Source organism: Hippichthys cyanospilos, chromosome 9, assembly GCF_059441005.1.
Source record: "Hippichthys cyanospilos isolate Australia breed blue-spotted pipefish chromosome 9, RoL_Hcya_1.0, whole genome shotgun sequence".
In the NCBI taxonomy this organism is placed as follows: Eukaryota; Metazoa; Chordata; class Actinopteri; order Syngnathiformes; family Syngnathidae; genus Hippichthys; species Hippichthys cyanospilos.
The window spans coordinates 18847490-18869375 of NC_142377.1; the positions used below are offsets into that span (position 1 = coordinate 18847490).

At 39.8% G+C, this 21886-nt stretch overlaps 2 protein-coding genes across 3 annotated transcripts in view; both read left to right on the forward strand.

Moving 5' to 3' along the window:
- The first annotated feature begins 5339 nt into the window (after positions 1-5339).
- On the forward strand, positions 5340-13610 carry hrh1 (histamine receptor H1). Its single transcript, XM_088423814.1, has 2 exons — positions 5340-5423; positions 10780-13610. Exon 2 carries the CDS (start codon positions 10856-10858, stop codon positions 12449-12451), a length of 1596 nt encoding a protein of 531 aa, XP_088279940.1. The 5' UTR covers positions 5340-5423; positions 10780-10855; the 3' UTR covers positions 12452-13610.
- A 1320-nt stretch (positions 13611-14930) lies between these two features.
- atg7 (ATG7 autophagy related 7 homolog (S. cerevisiae)) overlaps positions 14931-21886 on the forward strand; it is a 45753-nt gene continuing 38797 nt past the window's right edge. Inside the window, exons 1-10 of one of the 2 annotated variants that reach the window (XM_088422934.1) lie at positions 14931-15338; positions 16025-16193; positions 16709-16763; positions 17180-17297; positions 17382-17459; positions 17540-17656; positions 19006-19152; positions 19252-19340; positions 20216-20337; positions 21599-21689. In XM_088422934.1, coding sequence (XP_088279060.1) covers positions 16040-16193; positions 16709-16763; positions 17180-17297; positions 17382-17459; positions 17540-17656; positions 19006-19152; positions 19252-19340; positions 20216-20337; positions 21599-21689 — 971 coding nt within the window. In that variant the 5' untranslated portion in view covers positions 14931-15338; positions 16025-16039. Of the gene's footprint in view, positions 15339-15435; positions 15498-16024; positions 16194-16708; positions 16764-17179; positions 17298-17381; positions 17460-17539; positions 17657-19005; positions 19153-19251; positions 19341-20215; positions 20338-21598; positions 21690-21886 lie in introns of those variants that run through there. The other variant, XM_088422935.1, reaches the window with a different exon arrangement.

Consider the following 21886-nt stretch of genomic DNA (forward strand, 5'->3'; position numbering starts at 1 on the left):
TGTAAAGAAGCGTAATTAACTGACACAGATTCACCACCGCGCGGATTTTTGTGCGGCCCTTAATCTTCAGCGTAGGATAAAAGTGGCAAATCTGACGGCGGCGGCCTGCCAGTTAATTGTCAAATTAACACCAGCGGAGAAGATGAGAAAGAAGTCGACATGAAGGGACTGCAGAGCAGATTACGTAAGTCCTTCATTCACCTCACATGCCTGACTGTGTGACACACGCCCGATGAAGGAGGGAGGGAGGAGCGGAGTAAATGAGAGAAAATTAAGTGGAAGGGGATGCAGGGGCGAGAAGAGGGAATTGGGAAGACGAAAACGAAGGAGGGTGGGGGGTGGGTGCCAGTGAAGATGATGTAAAGGGCATATGAAGTGGGGCCTCGTCATTCTAATGACGAGGGTTGTGATCTATGTCCCCACCCAATTGCAGAAAATTGCTGACAGAGAATGCAGAAGACAAGCAGAAGACAGCTCTCCGTCAATTAGCTCATTCACGGAGAGAGTTGCATATTTCTTTTTTGTAAAAATCTGCACTTTTTTAATTAAAATATGCACTGCGATTATGGGACCGAAGGGAAAAAAAAAACACAAATGCGTTTCTTTTGTGCTTATTATGAGCGTGTCCTTAAAAAAGTAAGGATGCTTGCTCTTTTAGTCAGTGTGTGTGTGTGTGATTCATGCGCGTACAAATCCAAATGAGTTCGTCTGGCAAGGATGAAGCATCTTGCTCAAGGACACGATAAAAATGGCACAGGAGTTGTTTGGCGGGCCCAAACCACTGCTAACGAGCACCCTCTGCGGGATAAATTTGTAATTACATAAAGACTAAGCGAGAGTGATGGTTAATCACATCCGCAGCCTGTAATGCCAGTCAAATACATGTTAAAAAAAAAAGGTGAATGGATTCAAAACCTCTAACTACGTCACATTCAATTACAACATTTGCACCGGCCTACAACAGATTATTTGCATTTACAGTAAAATGTCTCCCACAATCTCAACCAGCAGAGGTCAGTGTTAAATTGCAAAATAAATTTGTTAACCCGCCTATTCACTTTATAGGCCAGAGGAAGCTCAGGAAACATTAAGTACTGAAGTTATAAAAATACTAAAACGCTAAACACCATTGCATATGTCTTTATTTGTGGAGTAATTAATAATTGTTCGATCATTCGACTGATGTAAAGAAAAATACATTAAAACATTGGAACCATGATAAAAAAAATTGTAAATCCAAAATAGTTATCCATCCATCCATCCATCCATGCATGTTGTCTATGCATATTTAATCTGTTATGGCTGTTTTAAAATTTTTCAAATGCATACAGAATATGTATCTAAATGAACTAAAGTAAAATGTGACCTAATGTACTATTATGACAATTATTAATCATTTATTGCATGTCTTTGTTCATCTGTTTATTTCATGACAGAAAAGGTGACAAAACTGAAAGATGGACTACAGCAATGGTTCTCAAATTGGGGTACAAGAAGGGAGTATGTAAAGTTACTTCAGAGGGTACGTGAAAGTTCCTGCAGTTGTCAGAAAATCTTTTTCAAGGCCGAGACAGGAACAGTAAGTTTTTGTGTTCCAAATTAATTGAACTTCATTAAAAAAACGTTTAGAACCACTGGACTACAGGTTTAAATTGGAACTGGTTGTTGAAGTACAAGTTTAACAAAACTAAAACATACGGTATAAAATATAAATAAGGGGCAGCAGATCAACTTTTCAGATTTAATAGTCTAATAAAGTGCTCTGGAGAGAATTGTGCTGCCCAACGTGTTAGAAAGCTTGGTTTTAGCCAGAGGTCACAGGTCAACCACACGGTTAACATTCCCACCATTGGTTAGGGGAGGAAAAAGGGTGAATCTATAATCTAAAAAAAAATCTATTCATTATCTACCACTCGTTTGGGATCGAGTCGAGGCGGCGGCAGCCTCAGCAGAAAGCCCAGACTACCTTGTCCCCCAGTCACTTTGTCCAGCTCCTTCAAGGGGGTCCCCAGGTGTTCTCAGACCAGCTAGGAGACATCCGGGATCTCGTTCTTTGGGTCGTGACCCTCAGCTTGTGTCCATCGGTGAATGTAGATGGAATATGTGTTTCCAAATATAATCCTTTTCTAAAAAGAATTTGGTCTTTGTTCATAGTGAGTCCCTTTTCTTATCAGTTATGTGGGTACGGCATCACCCCCATGACATGCTACCGCATAAGCTTTTTGTTAATGCACACACATATTGTGATCATCAAAGCTTAAAAACATTCTGTATCTATTCAGCCCACACAGTCTGCGCCAGACACTTGATAATGGTGATTGTCATTTAACAGCTGCGTGTTTCCAGTTTACATAATCATAGCAACATGCTTTGGAAATAACTGTTCACAGTAGAGACATACAGTACAATATTTGACAATTGAGTAGAGGGGGCACTAATGACTACAAAGTAATTTCTTCTTTGCATTATAGGCCACCTCAAGTTACGAACCCCCATTTTTTAAAGGAGCATTGAGGAATCCTCACTTCAGAATTCACCAACTGTACTTTTTTTTTTTTCTGTGAAACCTACACCGAGCTATTTGCTGAATAATTTGCTGCGGCGGCGGCAATCCCCGAACCGCCGTGATGCTGTCAAGCCAAAGAAGGACTCCTATCAGGCCTTTCTGGCCTGTGGGCCTCTGGAGACAGCTGAAGGTAACCGCTGGCCAAACACAGTGCAACTTTGGCAGTCGGCGAGGCAAAAACTTGGGTACGGGGAGGAATTCGATCAGATTATAGAAAATGACTTTTGGATTGCTTCAAGACAATTCTGGTCCATCATTCGATGTCTCAGACGGGGAAAGCAGTGCACCATTAACACTGTGTATAGTGGAGACTTTTCACTGCTGACCTCAACAACTGATGTTGTGAGCCGGTGAAGAGAATACTTTGAAGAGCACCTCTATTTCACAGACACGTCTTATGCGTGTTGTCTCCGCACTCAGCATCTTCTGGAGCCTGTTGAGCCTGAAAGAGGGTTCCCAACAGCTACAGTCACTTTTCGAGGTTTCTTATTTTGTGATGTTCTCTGTGATTTCTTTTTCACTGTGAAACCCTTTGAGACCTAAGGGGGACCAGAGGATGTGTTCCACCTACAGAGGGATCACACTCCTCAGCCTACCTAGGTTGGTCTATTGAGAGGTGCTGGTCCTGTGGGAAGTCAAACCTCGGATTCAGGAGGTTGGCCTTGGTACATCTTGGCCTTGGAACAGAGGACCAGCACTACATTCTCGTCAGAATCCTCAAAGGTGCATGTGAGTCTGCCCAAGCGGTTTTGGGGTATTTTGTGGACTTGGAGATGGTGTTTATGTCCCTCAGGAAGGTCTATGTGTGGTATTTTGGGCGTATGGGATACCAAACCCCCTGATATGGGCCATTCGGTCCCTGTAAAACCAATCTCAGAGTTTAGTCTGGATTTCGGGCAGTAAGTCGAGCTCGCGAATCGGGTTGGCGGAGTCTAACCAAACTTATCCAACCGGTAATGCAAACCAAGCTCTGACATCAGTGGTGCAGAGACCAAATAGATCACATCAGGGGAGCGGACTCCTTCAGCAATCCTTTTATCCTTTTATAGAAAGTCTTTCTAAAGAAGGAGAGCTGAAGGCGTAGGGTTTGGCATTGCATCTGTGCTTTTTGCGGATGATGTGGTGCTGTTGACCTCTACAGGTCCTCTATATTCTCTTTGGAGCGGTGTGCAGCCGAGTGTGAAGTGGTCGGGCTGAAGATCAGCACCTCCAAATCTGTAATCATGGTCCTCAATCGGAAAATGTTGGTGTGCCATTTCCTGGTTGGGGATGAGATCCTGGAGGAGTTGAAGTATCTGGGGGTCACCCCTGACATCAGCTGGCAAAGTGGCTGGGGAGAGTGTTGTTTGGGCTTCCTTGCTTGATTATCTACTCCCTACTAGCGACTTTGCCTACCTACCCGAAACCATCGTGGGGGGCATGTTGATTGGTTGTTTAAAATTAGGGGTATGTTCCTATGAGTAGGGATGCTTTATCCTCACTATCAATAAGTGACTCAGCAGTTGTTGTCCCTTCTGTGGCCAGTTTTAATATTTTAAAATGATGGACGGAGAGGAAATTGATAAGTGGATGGATGATCTGGAACAGGCTCTTCTAAGTATTTAAGAGGAGGAGGACATTCAAGGCCAATTTGCTTCAACTACAAGAAAGCAATGAGTCTGTAACGGAAAGGACATCTTCAGCGTGAAGCCTTGAAAATTTTTTAAAAATACACAGAGCCCCGACTGAGCTGTGTCCCTGAAGGAAGAGCTTGCCAACTCCCACTTTGGCGAGTACTTCTATGTTTTTCGGCATGTACTTTACGATGCAAAGCTTTGAAAAGAAGACATGGAGTGAGCATCAAGATTTGGATGAGTACAGATGGTCCTTCTCAGTAGCTGTATTTTTACCAGGCATCTCATCATAAAACACTCGCTGAAAGTATGAATGTGCTCATTCCATTAGTAACACATAGCTTTGTCGATGGATTGCACAGCTTTGTTTAGTATATAAATGCATTAGCATCCAGATATCCGAGCTCAATATAACTAAAGAAAAAGCTAATTTTCTGTTCTCGTGCAGTGTGTTTCAACAAATGACGATGCTTCTTCAGGTCTTCATCATTGCTTGATGTCTGTTGACATTGCTCATCAATGTGATTTGAATGAACTACTTTCTCCGGCTGTAGCTGGGTCTGAACACAAACTCGTGGGTCACACTCAAGAACTTGGGACCAGGAAAGTCCTGCCACAAGGACTTCAAAGTTCCTGAGCTTTTTGGTCTGAATATCACTTTTGGGTTCAACTAAATCCTTATTGCCGTGTAATATGTATACATTTAATGACATTTAGATATGATGGTGTGCCATGAAAATTTTGTACTGTTAAATATGTCTCTTTGATCAATAAAGGTCGTGAAACACTTTAGTGACTACACTAAGCTGCATTACTTGCTCCAGGCATGCTGAATGAGTAAAATATGTGCAGAAATATGCACAATTGTATTGAATAATTGCAATCATGTTCTTTCATTAAGTATGCATAGAAGAAGCAAAAGGGAATAATGACGAAAGCAGCATAAGCGTCTGCCGGCATTATCTTGAATATGCATGCAAAAATGACAGTGACCACTATCCCCAAGCGCCCCCCCTCCCTAATGCAAGTCTGGATCTGGTACACATTCACTGATGAATGTAAGACATTCGCTGTTATATTTCCCAAGGTTCGCCAGCTTCCTTCTCCGTTTGTCTTCGTCATCTGGTTGCAACTTTAGGAAGATCGGCGGCGTGGGCAGTCCGACACAACTGAATCAGCTCGCTCGACTACTTCAGGTGTCACTCCCGACTGGAATATATCGTGAAATGTTTACACGTCGTCTGGTAAGAGCCAAATTTATTTTGGTACACGCAGAAACAATTATCTTCTTCCTCAAGTAGCTGTGTTTTGGTGACTTCTAATTGAGGAGAGTGCGCGTTTTTTGTTTTTGTTTTTTCGTGCGCAAAAGTTGGCATATGCAATTCAACAGGCAATGCCAGTTGTACTCTCGAACTCCCGTTAATCATTTCTTATTAATCTGCTAAATAATGGCAAGTCTGCGAACAGGACACGAGATGTGCGCTCATTTGAACGCTTCCGCGGATGGCTAATGATGTCAGAGAGGCACAATGGTCATTACGCACAATTGGATGACTAGAGTGTAGAGAACCAGCTGGTGGTGTTATTTTGAGGGGAAAAACATATGAAAACAACACTAACTGCGGAAGACACCTATTGCAGTCCGCTATGTATTTAAATTGTTTTCTGTAGAACTAGTTCACATTTTGGTGGACTTTATATAAATCTGGAAGATGTTTTAATTGGAACAAACAACAACCGCCTGTCAACAACAGACAGGATGCCGAACTCATTAACCAGGCTTTTATCAAGCAATCTGTTTGAAAGGAACAATAGCAGTTTGGAGGGAATACGTACAGCATTTATTTAAGACTGAGCGAATCAGAGGATGACTCACATCTCAAAGTGTTGTGCACAAAAATAAAATCTTCTGCTCCTGCATGTCTTCAACAGTCGTTTTCTGAACCATTTAGCAATTAACACTTTCTAATGTTGTCATCATCCTCCTGCTGATACTGCTATCTCTGCTGGTGACTAAGACAGGTTGTTATAGGTGTTTCAAGATCGCACATATCCAATCATCGTGAGGCAAGTTATTGATATTTTGCAGGGCCAGTACGACTTTCTCTGCTGGCATAAAACCCATTAGACATGAAGTCTAGTGTGTATTCCATGAAATTGTATTTGTTTTTTCCATCCACCCATCCATTTTCTATAGCCGCTCATCCTCACAATTCGCAGGTTGCAGGCTTGCTGGTGCCTATCCCAGCTAGCTTCGGGCAGTAGGCGGGGGACACCCTGAACTGGTTGCCAGCCAATGGGAGGGCACACGGAAACGGACAACCATTCATGCACCCAACCACACCAAAGGACAATTTAGCATTTCCAATACACCTGCCATGCATGTTTTTGGAGTGTGGAAGGAAGTCAGAGTGCCTTGAGAGGCCCCACGCAGGCTTGGGGAGAACATACAAACTCCACACAGGAAGGCCAGAGTCAGGTGGATTTGAACTCCCTTTAATTGTGAAGCGGACGTGGTATTCACTGGGCCACCGAGCCGCCTTTGTTTATTCCAAAAGGTTTATTATTGACATTTCATTGGCTGCAAAATAAGTCCTTTTTTTTTGGTCAAATCAGACTTCAGCCTTAATTTACTGTCATGTTATTCTAATCTGCCCAGGGACTTCAGAATCAGTAGTGCTGGCAAATGAAATTTAAATTACATTAGCAATGGAAATGTTTCCAAAGCCAAAACAAAAATTTTAATGATTCATTGTAATTAAAAATGTTCCGGTCAGGCAAGTGTGAAGCGTGGAAGGTGGAGGGGCGCAAAAAGCAGCAAAGTAGAGGCTCTCAAAAAAAGATGATTTAATATAGCGTAGCGAGGGAAAGCAACCAAGAACAAAACAGTCATAAAGTAACTACGAACTAAAGCCGTAACACTAACAAGGACATACAAAGGGGAACAAAAACATGAACGTGACCTATGGACTCACAACTTGAAAATACAACAAAAAACCCAAAACAGAAAAGAAAACCCCAACACCAACCCACAACAACAAAAAAGCGACCCAACCCAAACCTAACATGATATAACACCCCAAACTATGATATAATATCTGATTCCAAACACAAACCTGTTATCGTCACACACTTTCCTTGTTTTGAAAATATTCTGCACAGAAACACAAAAATGCCATTATAGTGTGGTGGGGTTGGGTCAATTTATATTTTACTTGACTTTTTACTTATTGTACTTCAATTTATAACTGTTTCTAATTATGCAGGCGGCTCAGTGGCACAGTGCAGGTCTGCCTCACAGTTCATAAACCAACTAAACAAACAACAACAAACAGTAAAATGTTTGAAAGAAAAACAATTGCCACCTAATGTTGCGGGGGCCAATGTTAAAATTATATCTAGGCCGCGTCAACTGAAATCATAGGGTGTAAATAAATGATGAGGAGGGGCAATGTATAAGTAGCTTGATTAATGTGTGCATGCAGCCTTACTGAATTGGATCTCATTCACGCCTTGATCAATGGCGTCATTTGCTGCCATTGTAAGAAAATAGATGGCTTTCGCTGTGGTGATGCAGCGTTCGTAACATGTCAAGTTGATATACAGGCCCGTACACCACCTGAGCCGAGCTGCCAAGACCTCCAGCAAGGTTAGGCAATAGTAATTTGGATGGACACCAAAGACTTAAGTGCTTGTGGTTTGGGGGTGAGGTAAAACTACATTGAATCACACTCAGAGCTTGTATATATATATATATATATATATATATATATATATATATATATATATAAACTGCTCTGCCTAGGGCAGAGTGCATTAGTCTACAGCAGCATTTAAAACAGGCTTATACAGTGGACCCCCGTGTTACAAGGTCCCTGACTTACGTTATTTTCATGTTGCAACGTGGAGTTTTTTTCATCCCCACTTTATGACATTTTCCCGTTTTGCAACTGTCATGACCCTTAGGGGCTTGGCTGTATTTGTGTTGTTTCGTCTCCATCTGCAGGCGTTTTTAGGTAACTACACTTAATTTCAGTTGCCGTCCCTGCAACGGCATTGCTACAATTCTGCTATTGCTCGGCATCTCCTCAACGGAGAAGGTGGTCTGCTATTGGTTGGCCTCACCTGTTTCAAAATGGCGGAACGGTAAAGCTTTGTTCGATTGTGAGTGGTTACAAAACCGTATTTATAGTGCATTTTACTGCTTAATTCAAAGTTGAAAGGGTTAGCCATGGGTCCCAAGATGGCTAGTGATGTTAAAGAGAGAAGAAGATGATTTATACGGAAACGATGCGGGAGATTACCCTTATTAGGGAATATGGGCATAACAAGCAGCACTCAAAGGTAAATAAATCCTTTTCATATTTTTTTTATGATGTTTTCTGATTGTATACATGTATATTATATATAAGTGGCACTTACTATACTATTTTGGTACCAATTTTAAATATGTATGTACAATTTTGATGTTTTTACCAGGGGTTCTAAACACATTAGCTATTTAACATAGGTTTGGATTGCTTGCATACGACAAATTCGCTTTACGACCCCAAGCACGGAACAGATTCATGTCGTAACAAGGGGCTCGGATTGTCGTTTTGGGTTTTGCTTAGCAACAAAGTTCACATAAGGTCAGTTTCATGCCTGCGTGTGTGAATGAGAGCATTTCAGAACGGAGATACTTACAGTTACTACCCTCAATTTCCCGAAAGAAAAATGGGAGGTATCTATTAGAGGGAGGCTTTTACAATGCTTGTGGCGGCTTATTGTTGTGATCACGAAAAGGCCAAATCACGCACTCCACTTTACATAGTGAGAGATGCCGATTAAGGCAATGTACACAATAAACACACACGCACATACACGTGTTGTCATGGCAACAGGTATAAGCCTATTTTAATCTTCCCTCTTAGGAATCAATACATCAGACAGTCAAGCCAAATGCATGTACACTGACAATCTATGGCGTCTTGCTTTGCTACTATGCAAATCAGAAAAGCTGCAAATGTGGCATGCTGTGGAATTCTATGAATGCAAATGGATTCAAGCAGACCTAAACATGCAATTAGGGTCTCAATTTCTGAAAGCGCAGTTCGTGTGCTGACTGGATTTGCCAGCATCTCCTCGTGTGTGTGACTGTGTGTGTGATTGAGTGTTGAAAACAGCCAGCTGGACAGTGAAGGACAAAGTACAAGAGAGTTATTTCCAACTTGCACTTAAAATGCTATGTCAAGTCACATTTCCGACCAACAGACTCAAGTTGTTTCTGTCAGCATGATTAATTAGAAAGCACTCATCTATTCGTTCTTTAAGGCAAAAAAACAAAAACATTCAGTTTACCATAATTACTCATCCCTATTCTTCCTGGACTAAAAAAAAAGTTGTCACTACTCATTAGGGCTGTACTTCGTAGCAGTAAATATTTTAGCAGCCTTGAATGTTATTAAAGTTAATATTACACTTCTTAAGAGTGCTCGTGAAACCTTTTCCTCTATAGCAACCAAGCGTGAAAACACCCCGGAAGTGTTACATTTAACACATTCGGTGCACTGAAGGAGTATGCATCCAAATGATGGATTTGACTCAACACATTTCCATCAAGAAACAGTTCAGTCCTCAATCCATGATTTGTCCTGTTGTCTTGCATTGGTAGTTCAGTCAGATCTGTCCCCAGATCTCAGCCATAAGCCATGCAAATGGAATACACGAGGGAGCCCAATTATTTTTAACACAATTTGTTCCAAGTTTTTTTCATGCTGCTTTAGTATATTCGCACAAATTGCTTTTTAGTTTGCAACCTCAAAGTCCCGTCGCCTTCTTCACTTATTGTACTTTGATTGCCTTGGGTTTTAAACAGAGAAACGGAAAGTATTTCATCCATGAAAACTAAAATTTGGGTGCAATTATTTTGATATTTTCAGTAGAGATGTCTACATACAGTATTGGGAAGAAGTTCATTAAGCAAATGTAATTTTCCATTGGGATTAACAACTTTTTTTGAACGTCTACCTCAGGAATGGAGTCAAAAAAAGTATTATTGGTTGCAAGCAAAACTATAAACTATTACAAAAAATTGATTTCTCAAGAGATCCCAACGATATCAACATGGCGGGATATAATAATGGATGTTCATCAAATTAAATATTCTAATTGAATTTTGAAGAGGACGATTTAAAAAACTGTATTGCCCCCTGTTATTTATACTGTTCTGAGTTGTGTTTATTTAGTCATTTTTTTCAATGATAATGCGCTCTAGTTTGCTTATGTGAGTTCTACCCATTGACAAAAGGGTGAATGCCGTAAGGCCAGCTCATTTGGCGAAAAGTGTGAATGAAGTAGGTCCCAACAGTATCATTTCCACTTGAAGTTACTCATATTGGTTCAGTTAAGGTTAACTGGGACAGGCTCTAATCACTTATCACTATCTTAAGGTGTATAAAACATTGCTAGTAAACCTTTCACTTTTGAGGGGGTTAAAAAAAACTGCCAGCCATCTAACATATAATCTCTTTAATGTCTTCCAGATGTAATGGACTATCGATTGCAACCACAGCGATAATCCCTTTTCACCGGACACCACTGTTTTCGTTGCGCCCTTAGGAGCCATTTGTCCCTGCGTTACGGCCCAATGCAGTGTTTACCACCATGAGACTGGATCGATAGACGTTCATCTCATATGATGGAATCTGCTCCGTCGTACTCCGAGATCCATCTGCACCTGAATACAAACAGCTATGATGACAGCGGCAGTTGCAACAGCTGGGATGGCCACCCGGATGATCCCCACGCCCCGACAGTCAATCACACCTTTCCGGTCCATGGCAGACTGCAAAGCGCCTTGTTGGGTGTCTCTCTGGGCTTCCTCTGCCTTCTCACTATTGTAATGAACCTGCTTGTTCTTTACGCTGTAAAAAGAGAGAAGAGCCTGCATACGGTCGGTAACCTTTACGTAGTGAGCTTGTCTGTAGCCGACTTGATCGTGGGCGCCACCGTGATGCCGCTCAACTTGGTTTATCTGCTGCAGGATGAATGGAAGTTGGGTATGGCCCTTTGCCAGTTTTGGTTGATTATGGATTATGTGGCAAGCACGGCATCAATTTTTAGTTTGTTTATCTTGTGTCTGGATCGGTACCGCTCTGTCAGGCAGCCGCTGAAGTACCTGAAGTATCGAACGAGAGGGAAAGCAAGTGTAATGATATCTGGAGCCTGGTTGCTGTCAATGTTGTGGATTTTTCCTATTTTAGGATGGAGGACCTTCACCCATGTTGAACTTAAACCCGAGAAGGAGAACAAGTGTGACACAGATTTCCGTTTTGTCACATGGTTCAAAGTTCTTACCGCCGTCTTCAATTTTTATGTACCCTCTATTTTGATGCTTTGGTTCTACACACACATCTACTTGGCAGTACGGCAACATCTGAGAGACAGAGAGAGGATCATTCATCCAACGGATTCACTTGGGGAAAAGGACAAAGAGCAAAATCCCGGATCATCAAACGACTCCAATTTTGTCCAAAATAGATGTGAGGTTCCAATGAAACTTTTAAAAAGGCAGCTTGACCTGAAACTCATCGAGCAGACTTATTCTCTTGAGGAATTCAATAAAACCAAAAGTTCCCTTTGTAGATCACACCGAAAAATTGGCGCGCAGTGTCCTGAGCCAGTTCTCGGCGTGACAACAAATGAACACGGAGTGGCTTCAAAATCACGAAGGGACTCTTTATCTCCTGAGGAGAAGAGTCCAGATGCTTGCTCGCCATCAGAAAATGTCAATTCAGAAAGAAACCGGAAATCATCTTTAAACGAATGTCACGTCACAGTGCCAAATTCAATAAGTGGCGTTTGCGATATCAACCAGGTCCAGAGGTACACGTCCGTGCTCTGCAACAACTACGACCCCAGCTGCTCTCCGCCCTGGTCCAAAGTGCCTGATGACGCTGAGCTGGACCCGGACAACGAGCTGTCTCTGCGGCAGACGTGGCATAGGTTTATCGAACACTCCCGTGAAAGACTCCACAGCCTGAGGATCCACAAGGAGCACAAGGCGGCCCGGCAATTGGGCTTCATCATCGCAGCTTTCCTGCTGTGTTGGATACCCTACTTCATAGCCTTCATGGTCATGGCGTTCTGTAGGGAGTGCGTGCACCATGACCTGCACATGTTCACCATATGGCTTGGTTACATGAACTCTACCCTCAACCCATTTATATACCCGCTGTGCAATAGGAATTTTAAAAGAGTCTTCAAAAATATTCTGCACATAAATTTGTGAGTGCAGGCATTCCAACATCTGGTCAATGATCATTAACTTAGCTGCCCTTGATGGCTATTCAGTCAAAGATCCATTTTGTAGTTTAATGTTCTAACTCATTCATTCTTATTGACAACTAAATCCTCCAGAGATCCGTCTTATTCATTTGTGTCCACTGTAGTGGGCGTTTGTTTATGGTCTATATAGTTTAACTAATTTGAGCTACACTTTTAACTCCTAGTGTGTTCAATAGAGGAAATCCTGGCCTTAACCACTGGGAACACTGCAATTTTTCTTGTTGCTTGAAATGAAAACAATGATGAGTGTAGCCAGCTCATGCTGATCCCTGATAGTTCCCTGAACTATTTATTATAATTCTAAAAGATTTTTACAACAAAGATGTATAATGTCTTGAGAAGAAAAAAAAAACACTATGCAGATCAGTATTTTTACATGTTTTCTTTTTATTGACTACGTATATGAGGCCCCAAAGATCAGTTATCAACTTCCTTGACTACTGATAAACAGCACCGGAAAAAAAGCATATCAGTCTATCTCTAATACATGGTTCAAGTGTCAAGCGGTATTTCAAAATTGCAAGTCACACTTTAGGGGGTTAAAATGTGGCACTGAAAGCTGACGAAGACAGACTTATTTTATTTATTTATTTATTTATTTATTGTTATATCATTCATCATTGCATACATACAGACAGTTCTGCTCATAACTTTACATGCCTTATCGTACATACCCCAAAGTGTATCTGTGGTTTCTCTGCCGCTCACAATTTTCAACTGAATGAAGGGAAATCAAAGCAACGACACGCTAATTTTGAACTGCTTAGAACAACAAGTTTTTAGGGCTTTGGTGGATCGCTGCTGCTGTGAATGAGCCATGTGCTTGCCGCGCATGCTATTCAGTGCAAAAGTGATGCTCCACAAACTTCAAATGCAAGTCCACCTTTCACTTGTGTCCTTGTGGTCTTAAGCTCAACGGTACATTGTCTCTTGCAGGGCCTTGTCACATTTGAGGTGATATGGTGTCATTTCAATGGAGGCTTTGATGTCAAGGCAATGTGTATTCAGATGTACATACTGTACTTTGTGTGCCATTTCAGGTTTATTCCTGTTGTTACAGATTGAGACTCATTTTTATGTTGTAGATAATATATGTAAATAAACTGAGCAGAAATGTTAATGTCTTGGAGATGGTTCATATCAATAATTCAAAAACAAACACAAACACAATAGTATACAGACAGCATACATGCAACACAAACACAATAGTATACAGACAGCATACATGTAAGACATTTCATGGATTTATGTTATTCTTTTTCAGTATATTCCAAGTCATTTTGAAACCTGAAGTTAATTTGTGCTGATTCAATATTTGGATTATGGCTGTGCCATCAGCCTTGATTAGAGCACGTTATCACGTTTTGGATCAGAAAGGACTGTCTGATCTTGTTGGGAGACGGCAGGGGTGGTGTGTTTGAACTAAAGATGGGTGTGAAGGGGGGCAATGTGAACAGGATCTATTTGGCCATAACCTGATTAGAGCTATGATAGGGTTGTAATGATTTAGAGATTTGTCGTGCATTATTTTTAATTTTACTAGCTATGAACCCAGTAACTTCTGAAACGAGTCACAGAGTAAGAAGGAAAAAAAAAATCTCAGACTAGGGTGCAATATGGTGTCCTTAAAAACTAATTAGCTGTTTTAATATTCCGTATTTTAAATTTTACACACCAGATTTGTGGAGTCATTTTGACACACACGTGCACATACAGTACACACCTGTGTGTTTGTGTGTGGGGGGCAGGTGCAAACTAGAGTGGTTGAATTTGTTTTTTTGAAAGTTTGAAAGCCAGACAAACCGGTCAGCTACAACTGATCTTTATATGTAAATGTAAAGTATTTATTTCCAACCCTTGGTGTGGGGATATTCAAGAAATTATATGTCATTTTTGTTGTGAGCGTTACATGTATATGTATGGAGCAGCCACAAATCTAACCTCTTTTTGTGTAATGAAGCAAATGCTGCAGGATGTCTTTAGAGACACGCTGATTTGATGGTCTGGAACACACTGTGAAGGGGAAAACACATAGTTTGTCTTTGAAATTTGGATTTTCTGATGCCAGTCCTGGAACCTTATCTGACACATCTCGCTTTTTGGGCGAAATGAAGTTCACTCGCTGCACAAATGCACAAAACACGTCCACCCATAAAATGATAAAAATGACAACATGAAAAGAAATACTTTCGGCGTTCAAACTGTTCATGGTTGTTGATCTTTGAGATGTTTTTGTCACATCATGTCACCGACATGTTATTTAGGCACACTGGAATTGCTCAGCACGGAAATTGCACGTCTTATTTTTTTCCCATTTAATTATCTTTACGCTTTAAATCAACAATATACTTTCACGACTGTCCCTAACTCGCCTAGTCCTGCGGCAATATCCAAACTTCCTGAATGGTTTTCATTCAAAACACCTGCTTCCGGGACGTTGGACGTCATAGCGTTGCTTCACAACGATGTTTAATTTGAAGACTTGAAACGATGGCAGTGTTAAACCGGACTATACACTTTTACCGAAGCTAACTGTTTGACTTGCTCTACAAGACGGTGAACGCGTGTATACGCTACATACTAGAATAACGTCACGTGTGAGCAAATTCACAATGAAAAGAACCCGCACCTACAGCTTTTTGTCAGTGTTCTCGTTTTTGGTCGTTTGCGCGTTCGTGTTTACGTTTTTGTTTTTTGTGTTTTACTCAATGATGTACGCGCCGTAAAGTAAACTAGCTAGGCGCTATCGTGAATACCCATGATGCACATCTTCGCGACGGGTTGCACAATCACGTGACCAAAGGAATACGGAAGTAAGGATCTCCTCATAGGTAAGTGAATCAAGTTTGACATTTTTGACAGCGTTGTCTGGCTGCCATTGACACGCGTTCATTTGAAACATGTTTGGACGTTTTATGTCCTTCACCGTGCTACACCCGATAATAAACGCTGACTGAGATTTTCATTTAAGGAACGTTAGCTAAAAGTAGGTGAGAAAAACACATCCAAATTTTTGAAGGAGTTTGGCATCAGGCAACACACTTCGTAGTCATTTTTAAAAACACATTCACGATGCTGGTTTAAGGAATAACACCAACGAATAATAACATTGGTGAAAGTAGTTTTTGAACAAAATAAGAAACAATAGATACAGAGGTAAACACAGTATGATCAGCTCAGTCAATTAGCGATCTGTATACTGATAATCTGTTGCCTTTGTAAACTAAGTGGCATATATATATATATATATATATATATATATATATATATATATATATATATATATATATATATATATTTTTTTTTACAGAAGATCATTTATTGTTTTGTTAATTTTGTCACCTTTACACGTGTTTTTCTATTTTCTATATGTGCAAAATTATTATTTTGTCGTCATTTTGATACCAGTAGTAATAAACTTGAACACATACCTTAAACCTTTAAAAAAAATGTCAATATCAAGTTATTTATAATGAATGAACATAGGAATACTAATGTGCCATCTATTTCTGTGTAGCCACCTCGTGTCTTGATGGCGGCGTCCACCTCTGCAGACCTCAAGTTGCAGTTTGCACCTTTCAGCAGTGCTTTGGAGGCAGGCTTCTGGCATCAGCTCACGCAGAGGAAACTCAATGACTATCGGCTGGATGAGAGCCCCAAATGCATCAAAGGATACTACTACAATGGTGAGATGCAAAATCAGAGTGTATTTGCTTCTCTGATGATCAAAATGTTAATCAGGGACAGACAACTTTATGAGAACTTGGAGCCAAAACAATAGCTTGGCCCATCATAATAAGACCACAATATGAGGCACACTTATACCATCTTGCTATTTCTATTTCTACATCTGTAATAACACAATTTGAACCCCTAAAACATACAATGTTTTTTCTTTTTTTTTTAATGTAGTCTTCATATATGCACCCATTGAAAGGGTCTCAAATGTATGCCCCACAATTAACTGGGGCTCCCTATGTACTATTTTTGGTCAACATAGTAACAAAAGTCAGCACTAACCCCTAAGTAGTGAGGACTTATGCGGTGAAAAGCAAGCTATAATTTTTGTTCATTGGTGTGTTTATTTATCTATTTATTCATTAACTCATTTAGAAGACAAACACTAATTTTAAGACCTCTGACGTTATTTGGATGATGGACAAAAAGAACAATGTCTAAAATTAATTTATATTTCATGCAGGTGATCCAGTTGGTTTGCCCACCCGTCTGACTCTGGAGTTCAGTGCATTTGATGTGTAAGTTGGAGGATTTGTCTTTGATGCCAACTCAGCCAGATGGCAAAATTTAAACTGATGAAGAGAGGTTTAAATTTGAAATGAAAGGTGTCTTGACTGTGATAGACAGATCAGTGGGCTTTGCAGCAGATGGCAATGTCATATGAAGCCACTTAGCCTTCAGAGTCATTTTGAAACTTAGAGCCAGTATCACAGTATCACAGTGATGTTGCACCTCTGTGCAGCTCAATAGAAACTGCCAAATTCTGCAATTGAAAAAAAGATCACGTTATTCTTGCTCTCTCACTGAACTTGAACAGGAAATTACTTTATAATGTATGCTACCAAATTTCATACTGAATCACAGTTGTGTATTACATTTAAAAGGCAAATTTGAAAACCAAAATTTCGACTCACCATTTGTATGTTAAAACCAGAAATGGGTCCACCCCAGCCCACTGTTGTGAAGCTGCTGGAAAGCTGTACAACACCAACACCCTGGATGCCTTCAGGAGTACTGACAAGAAGGCCTTGCTGGACAGAGAGTCCAAGGAGGTACAATATTGCACACTTGTAGAGAACGTAAAGTTGCATATAGTTACGATGGTGAAAACATTTCTAAAACCTGTTGTTTTGTAGCTTTGGGATGCCATACAGTCCGGAGATGCGCTCACAGACCCAAGTATCCTCTGCAGGTTTATTCTGCTGACTTTTGCAGTACGTACCAAATAGCATTGCATAACATTTCATTTGTACATTCGTGTTAGCTGACGATTTCGAACCTCAACGTCCTCTAGGATTTAAAGAAGTATCATTTCTACTACTGGTTCTGCTTCCCTGCTCTCTGCCTCCCAGACGGAATAAAAATTGTAAAGGAGCCTTCTGTTCTGGAAAACATTTTCACAGCCAAACAGGTTAGTAAAATTTCTTGTGTGCCATTATAAGGTGCACAAGTTGCATCATCACCCAGAACATTTTGTGTGCTGCAGTAAATTTTCATTTCCGTTTTTGTGCTCATCCTCACATTGTTCCTCTTTGCCATCGCTGATGTGTTTCTGTGGTGACCTCATAATATCTGAGCATGTAACAAACCATGTTGGAACCGTCAATATTATATATCAGGATTTGCTGAATCAAATTTGAATGAAATTTATAGAATCAAGCTTGAGGACTCTGATTTGATGACCTACTCCTAGTGTACTGTATAAAATATTTACATCTTTGGATTCATAAGGTATCATTCCATATCTTTAAATAATGTGAAAATGTATCAGTGTGAAAATCTAAGAGAAAATTATGAGGAGGCTTTGACTATTAGTCTAAAATTTAAAATATCATTTTTCCCAATGGTTTAAAATTAAGTCTGTTGCAATTCCTAGCCATGTCTCATGCTGAAACAAGAAGATTGAAATAAATACCTTAATTTCCAAAATTTGCTTATTTGGTCCTACACGGCTTGGCCAATTGTAACTGCATAATCCCAAATACAATACAGTATTGTACGATAATGTGCTTTTTTCCAGCCTGTGAAAAGCCACAATAGTAAAGTCATAATTTTGCAATATTTTTATAAAGGTTTGACTTCCACCTTCAAACGACACAATAATCACCCATGGCTCTTGGACTAATATGTACAGTAGTGAAAAATCGATAGTCTCTCAAATGTCAGATGAGCGTGTCCGCTCAAGGCACTGAAAACATGCCTCACACAACTGGCCATTTCACAAATGACACTAAAATATTCTGTAAAGTATAGCATCCATACAACATATTCCAAAATATGCAAATTAATTTCTTCTCAGATGTTTATGACTGGCCTATGGAAATGACACTCAACCTTATTTTTGCATGAACAACTTTCAAAGGATAATTTGAATGTATTTTTTTTTTCTTTGCAAAAGAAAAGATGTGCCATACTGCCATCATCCATCAGTCTGAAAGCTAAAGTTTTAGGAGTATTCTCCAATGATAGATACAAATTGCAGTGCGGACGAGGCCAGCATAGCACATCCTTGCCTAATTATTTTTAATGAAACGAATATTAAAGAAATCAATAATTCTCAGTGTGTCTCCTGGACAAAGTGATACATCACATCTAATTCGGTATTGTTAAAAGATGGATATTAAGAAATATAAGTTATTCATATTTGCCCTTTTCAAGCGGGATGTCTAGATAGCAGCAGGGATGTTCATTAAATCTTGCCACCATACGTCGAAATACGTTTTCTCATTTATTTATGACCTCTAATTGTCTGTGCCTCAGATCTCAGCTTTGCAGGAGGCCTATGATGGCCTGTGTATCAAAGGCGGTACCACAGCAGTTCCCTATTTCCTAATGAAGTACACAGATGACACCGTTCAGTTGGCCCCTCTAGCAGAGTGGGGAACATTCTTTCCTGACTTGCAAAAGGTGTGTGGAACATTTTGTTTCTTTTCAAAGCAGCATTATGTGGTCATTTTGACCTAATGAACAGCTTCACAAGTAGGTTTGTGGGACGATGTCTTCTAGGTTGCCGTGGGTGTGTATGACCCGTGCACTTTATCTCAACATCCGGGATGGCCTTTGAGGAATCTACTGGTACTCTTAGATAGCCAGTGGTAAGCGCTCAACTCTAAAATATTGATTTAATTCATTCCTGGATTAAGCAACATTGTATGATTGTTCACTGTTTTACACATGTGAACCACTATCTAACCATCCACCCATCCATCCATCCATCCATACATCCATCCATTCATACGTCCATCCATACATACATATATACATACATCCATACACAAATCATTTCTAATACAGCACAATCATCTTTACACAGATCATTTAAAGTTCAGCATAAATAATCAGGCTTTGAGCACACCTAACAGAAACAGAGTGGAGAGACAGCAGAAAGGAATTGAATCCTTTAAAGGCTCATGTAACGGATGCCTCGTAAGATTTGCTGACGTCACGCTCTATGGATTGTTACATCCCAGTGTGTTATTTGAGGCACTTTTCACAGACATTTTTCATTCAACATAACTGATTAAATCACTTCGTGGCCACTTGACCTCGAGTGCAAGGTCCTCTCCCAAGTTTTTTTTTTTTTTTTTTTTTAGTTGTGATAAAACACACATTTTTGGAATTATTTCAACAGCAACATTCTTGCCACCTCATAAATTTAGCCAAACAAATATAATCTATTTTGTTTTTTGTCTCCTCAACCAAACTGTTAAAACATAATTGTTGATTTTGCTGACGTGAGAAACCTCACATTTGATCCAAATGTTTTTCACTCGAATTTGAATGGTGTCATGAGAATGCATTTATTCAGTACCATATAAGGGTAAATTTATTGCATGCGTATAATGTGAAATTGCCTGGATAGTTTGTTGGTGAGAATTTGTACATGTAAAACCATTTTTTTCCTTTTATTTCATGCCTGTGTAAGATAACACTGTATACAAATTAATTATGTAATTATTTTGTGTGTTAGGGGTGCAAAGGTGGACACAGTTGAGGTGCTTTGTTTTCGGGACAGAACCCTACAGGGAAGACGCTCCATTCAGCACAGTCTCTTTTTCCAAGTCAAACTACCAGGAATTCCATTCGATTCTGGTAATATTTTTTTGAGTGGTGGGGGTTGTCTTTATGTGTGTCTTGAATGCCAGTATTTTCTTTCATTCCTCTTAAATCCTAGCTGGTAGGGTAAATAAATCCTTTATTTATAATTTATGTTATTTATTCGTGTACATTATATATAAGTAGCACTAACTATACTATTTTGATACCAATTGTTAAAATGTATATACAATTTTGATGTTTTTACATGGGGTTTTACACACATCAGTCAGAGCCATGATATGAAGTTTTATTATCAACAGTCATCTGAGCTTTAATGAGGACATATACAGTACTATACATATGCCCTGCATTGATCTAGTTGGGAAACTGAATTAGAGGACCTCATTGCACAGTAAGATCTGGCTTCTATGTGTGAAACAAATCAATGTTCAAATAAAAGCAAATCCTTTTTTTTTCCCCCTTATCTTTTTTTTTAACTATATGAAATAGTTTCCCTGTTTTGCCACCTGCTGCTTGTTGCAGACAGTTCTTGTTACATTAAAATGGTTTGCAAATATTATATATTCAGTCAATATCAGCCTTTATAAAATGACATGTTAAAAATGGTCATGTTGTACTTACCCAAGAAAACTTGGAACCAAATCCTTTGGTGCGACCAACTTAAAAGGTTGGCAGCACCAATGCTACCAGTGCAAAAGTTAGTGTAGAGCCCTCATACTCAGTATGTAAATATATTGTACTTGCGTGTGTTCATTTGCATGATGCTAATGCTAATGTTTTGTGCATTTAGTGAATTCCTTTTTGTTTCTAGCTGCTTGCGTCAAGTTTTTTTTTTTTTTTAATAATCTTTCTACATTCGTGGTTGACTTGATGCTCATCTTATCAGATATAAATGCTTGTTCATGCTTGAATTTATTATTTTCTTTTTTTAGGGGTTGTTTATGCATGTGTGCTTGTCATTTTGCTGGTCCTAACTGATGTGAACCCTCTGCCCTGCTTTCCACTTTTCTTCCTTCATATCTTTTGAATAAAGCATGAACTGGTGATGAAATGCCAGAAGGGGAATGGTGGCACACTGATCTATGAACAAGTTTGATGAATTCAGATGAAGTGTCTTTGTTTACCTCAACTGGCTCTTTTTGCAAAAGCTTAATAATGGATTTGTAATGCACCGCCATAACCGGCGGCAAAGCTGCTTAATGAAAGTCTCATTAGTATTTTCCAGCATTCAGACCTTCTCTTTGTCACATGTACAAGTGAATCTTGTTAATTTTACCTTTGTTTATGTCTGCAGCATGTCCTAAGAGCGTTGGTTGGGAAAAGAATGCCAAAGGAGCAATGGGACCCCGAATGGTCAACCTCAGTGAATGTATGGACCCCAAAAGGTAGCGTAAAATAATAAAACACTCATTAGCATAGAATAGAATAGAATAGAATAGAATAGAATAGAATAGAAGTATTAATCTACCATTGCAAGTGGCTGGCGAGCAGTCCAGACTCCAGAATGCATGAGGACAAGCAGGAAATAAAATAGGTGCCGTAATTGGTTAGTTGCTCTTTATTACACTATTTTCCCAGTACC

Bases quoted from the DNA above. Each gene is read 5' to 3' on its own strand.
- hrh1 (XM_088423814.1), top strand. From the start codon at position 10,856: ATGATGGAATCTGCTCCGTCGTACTCCGAGATCCATCTGCACCTGAAT.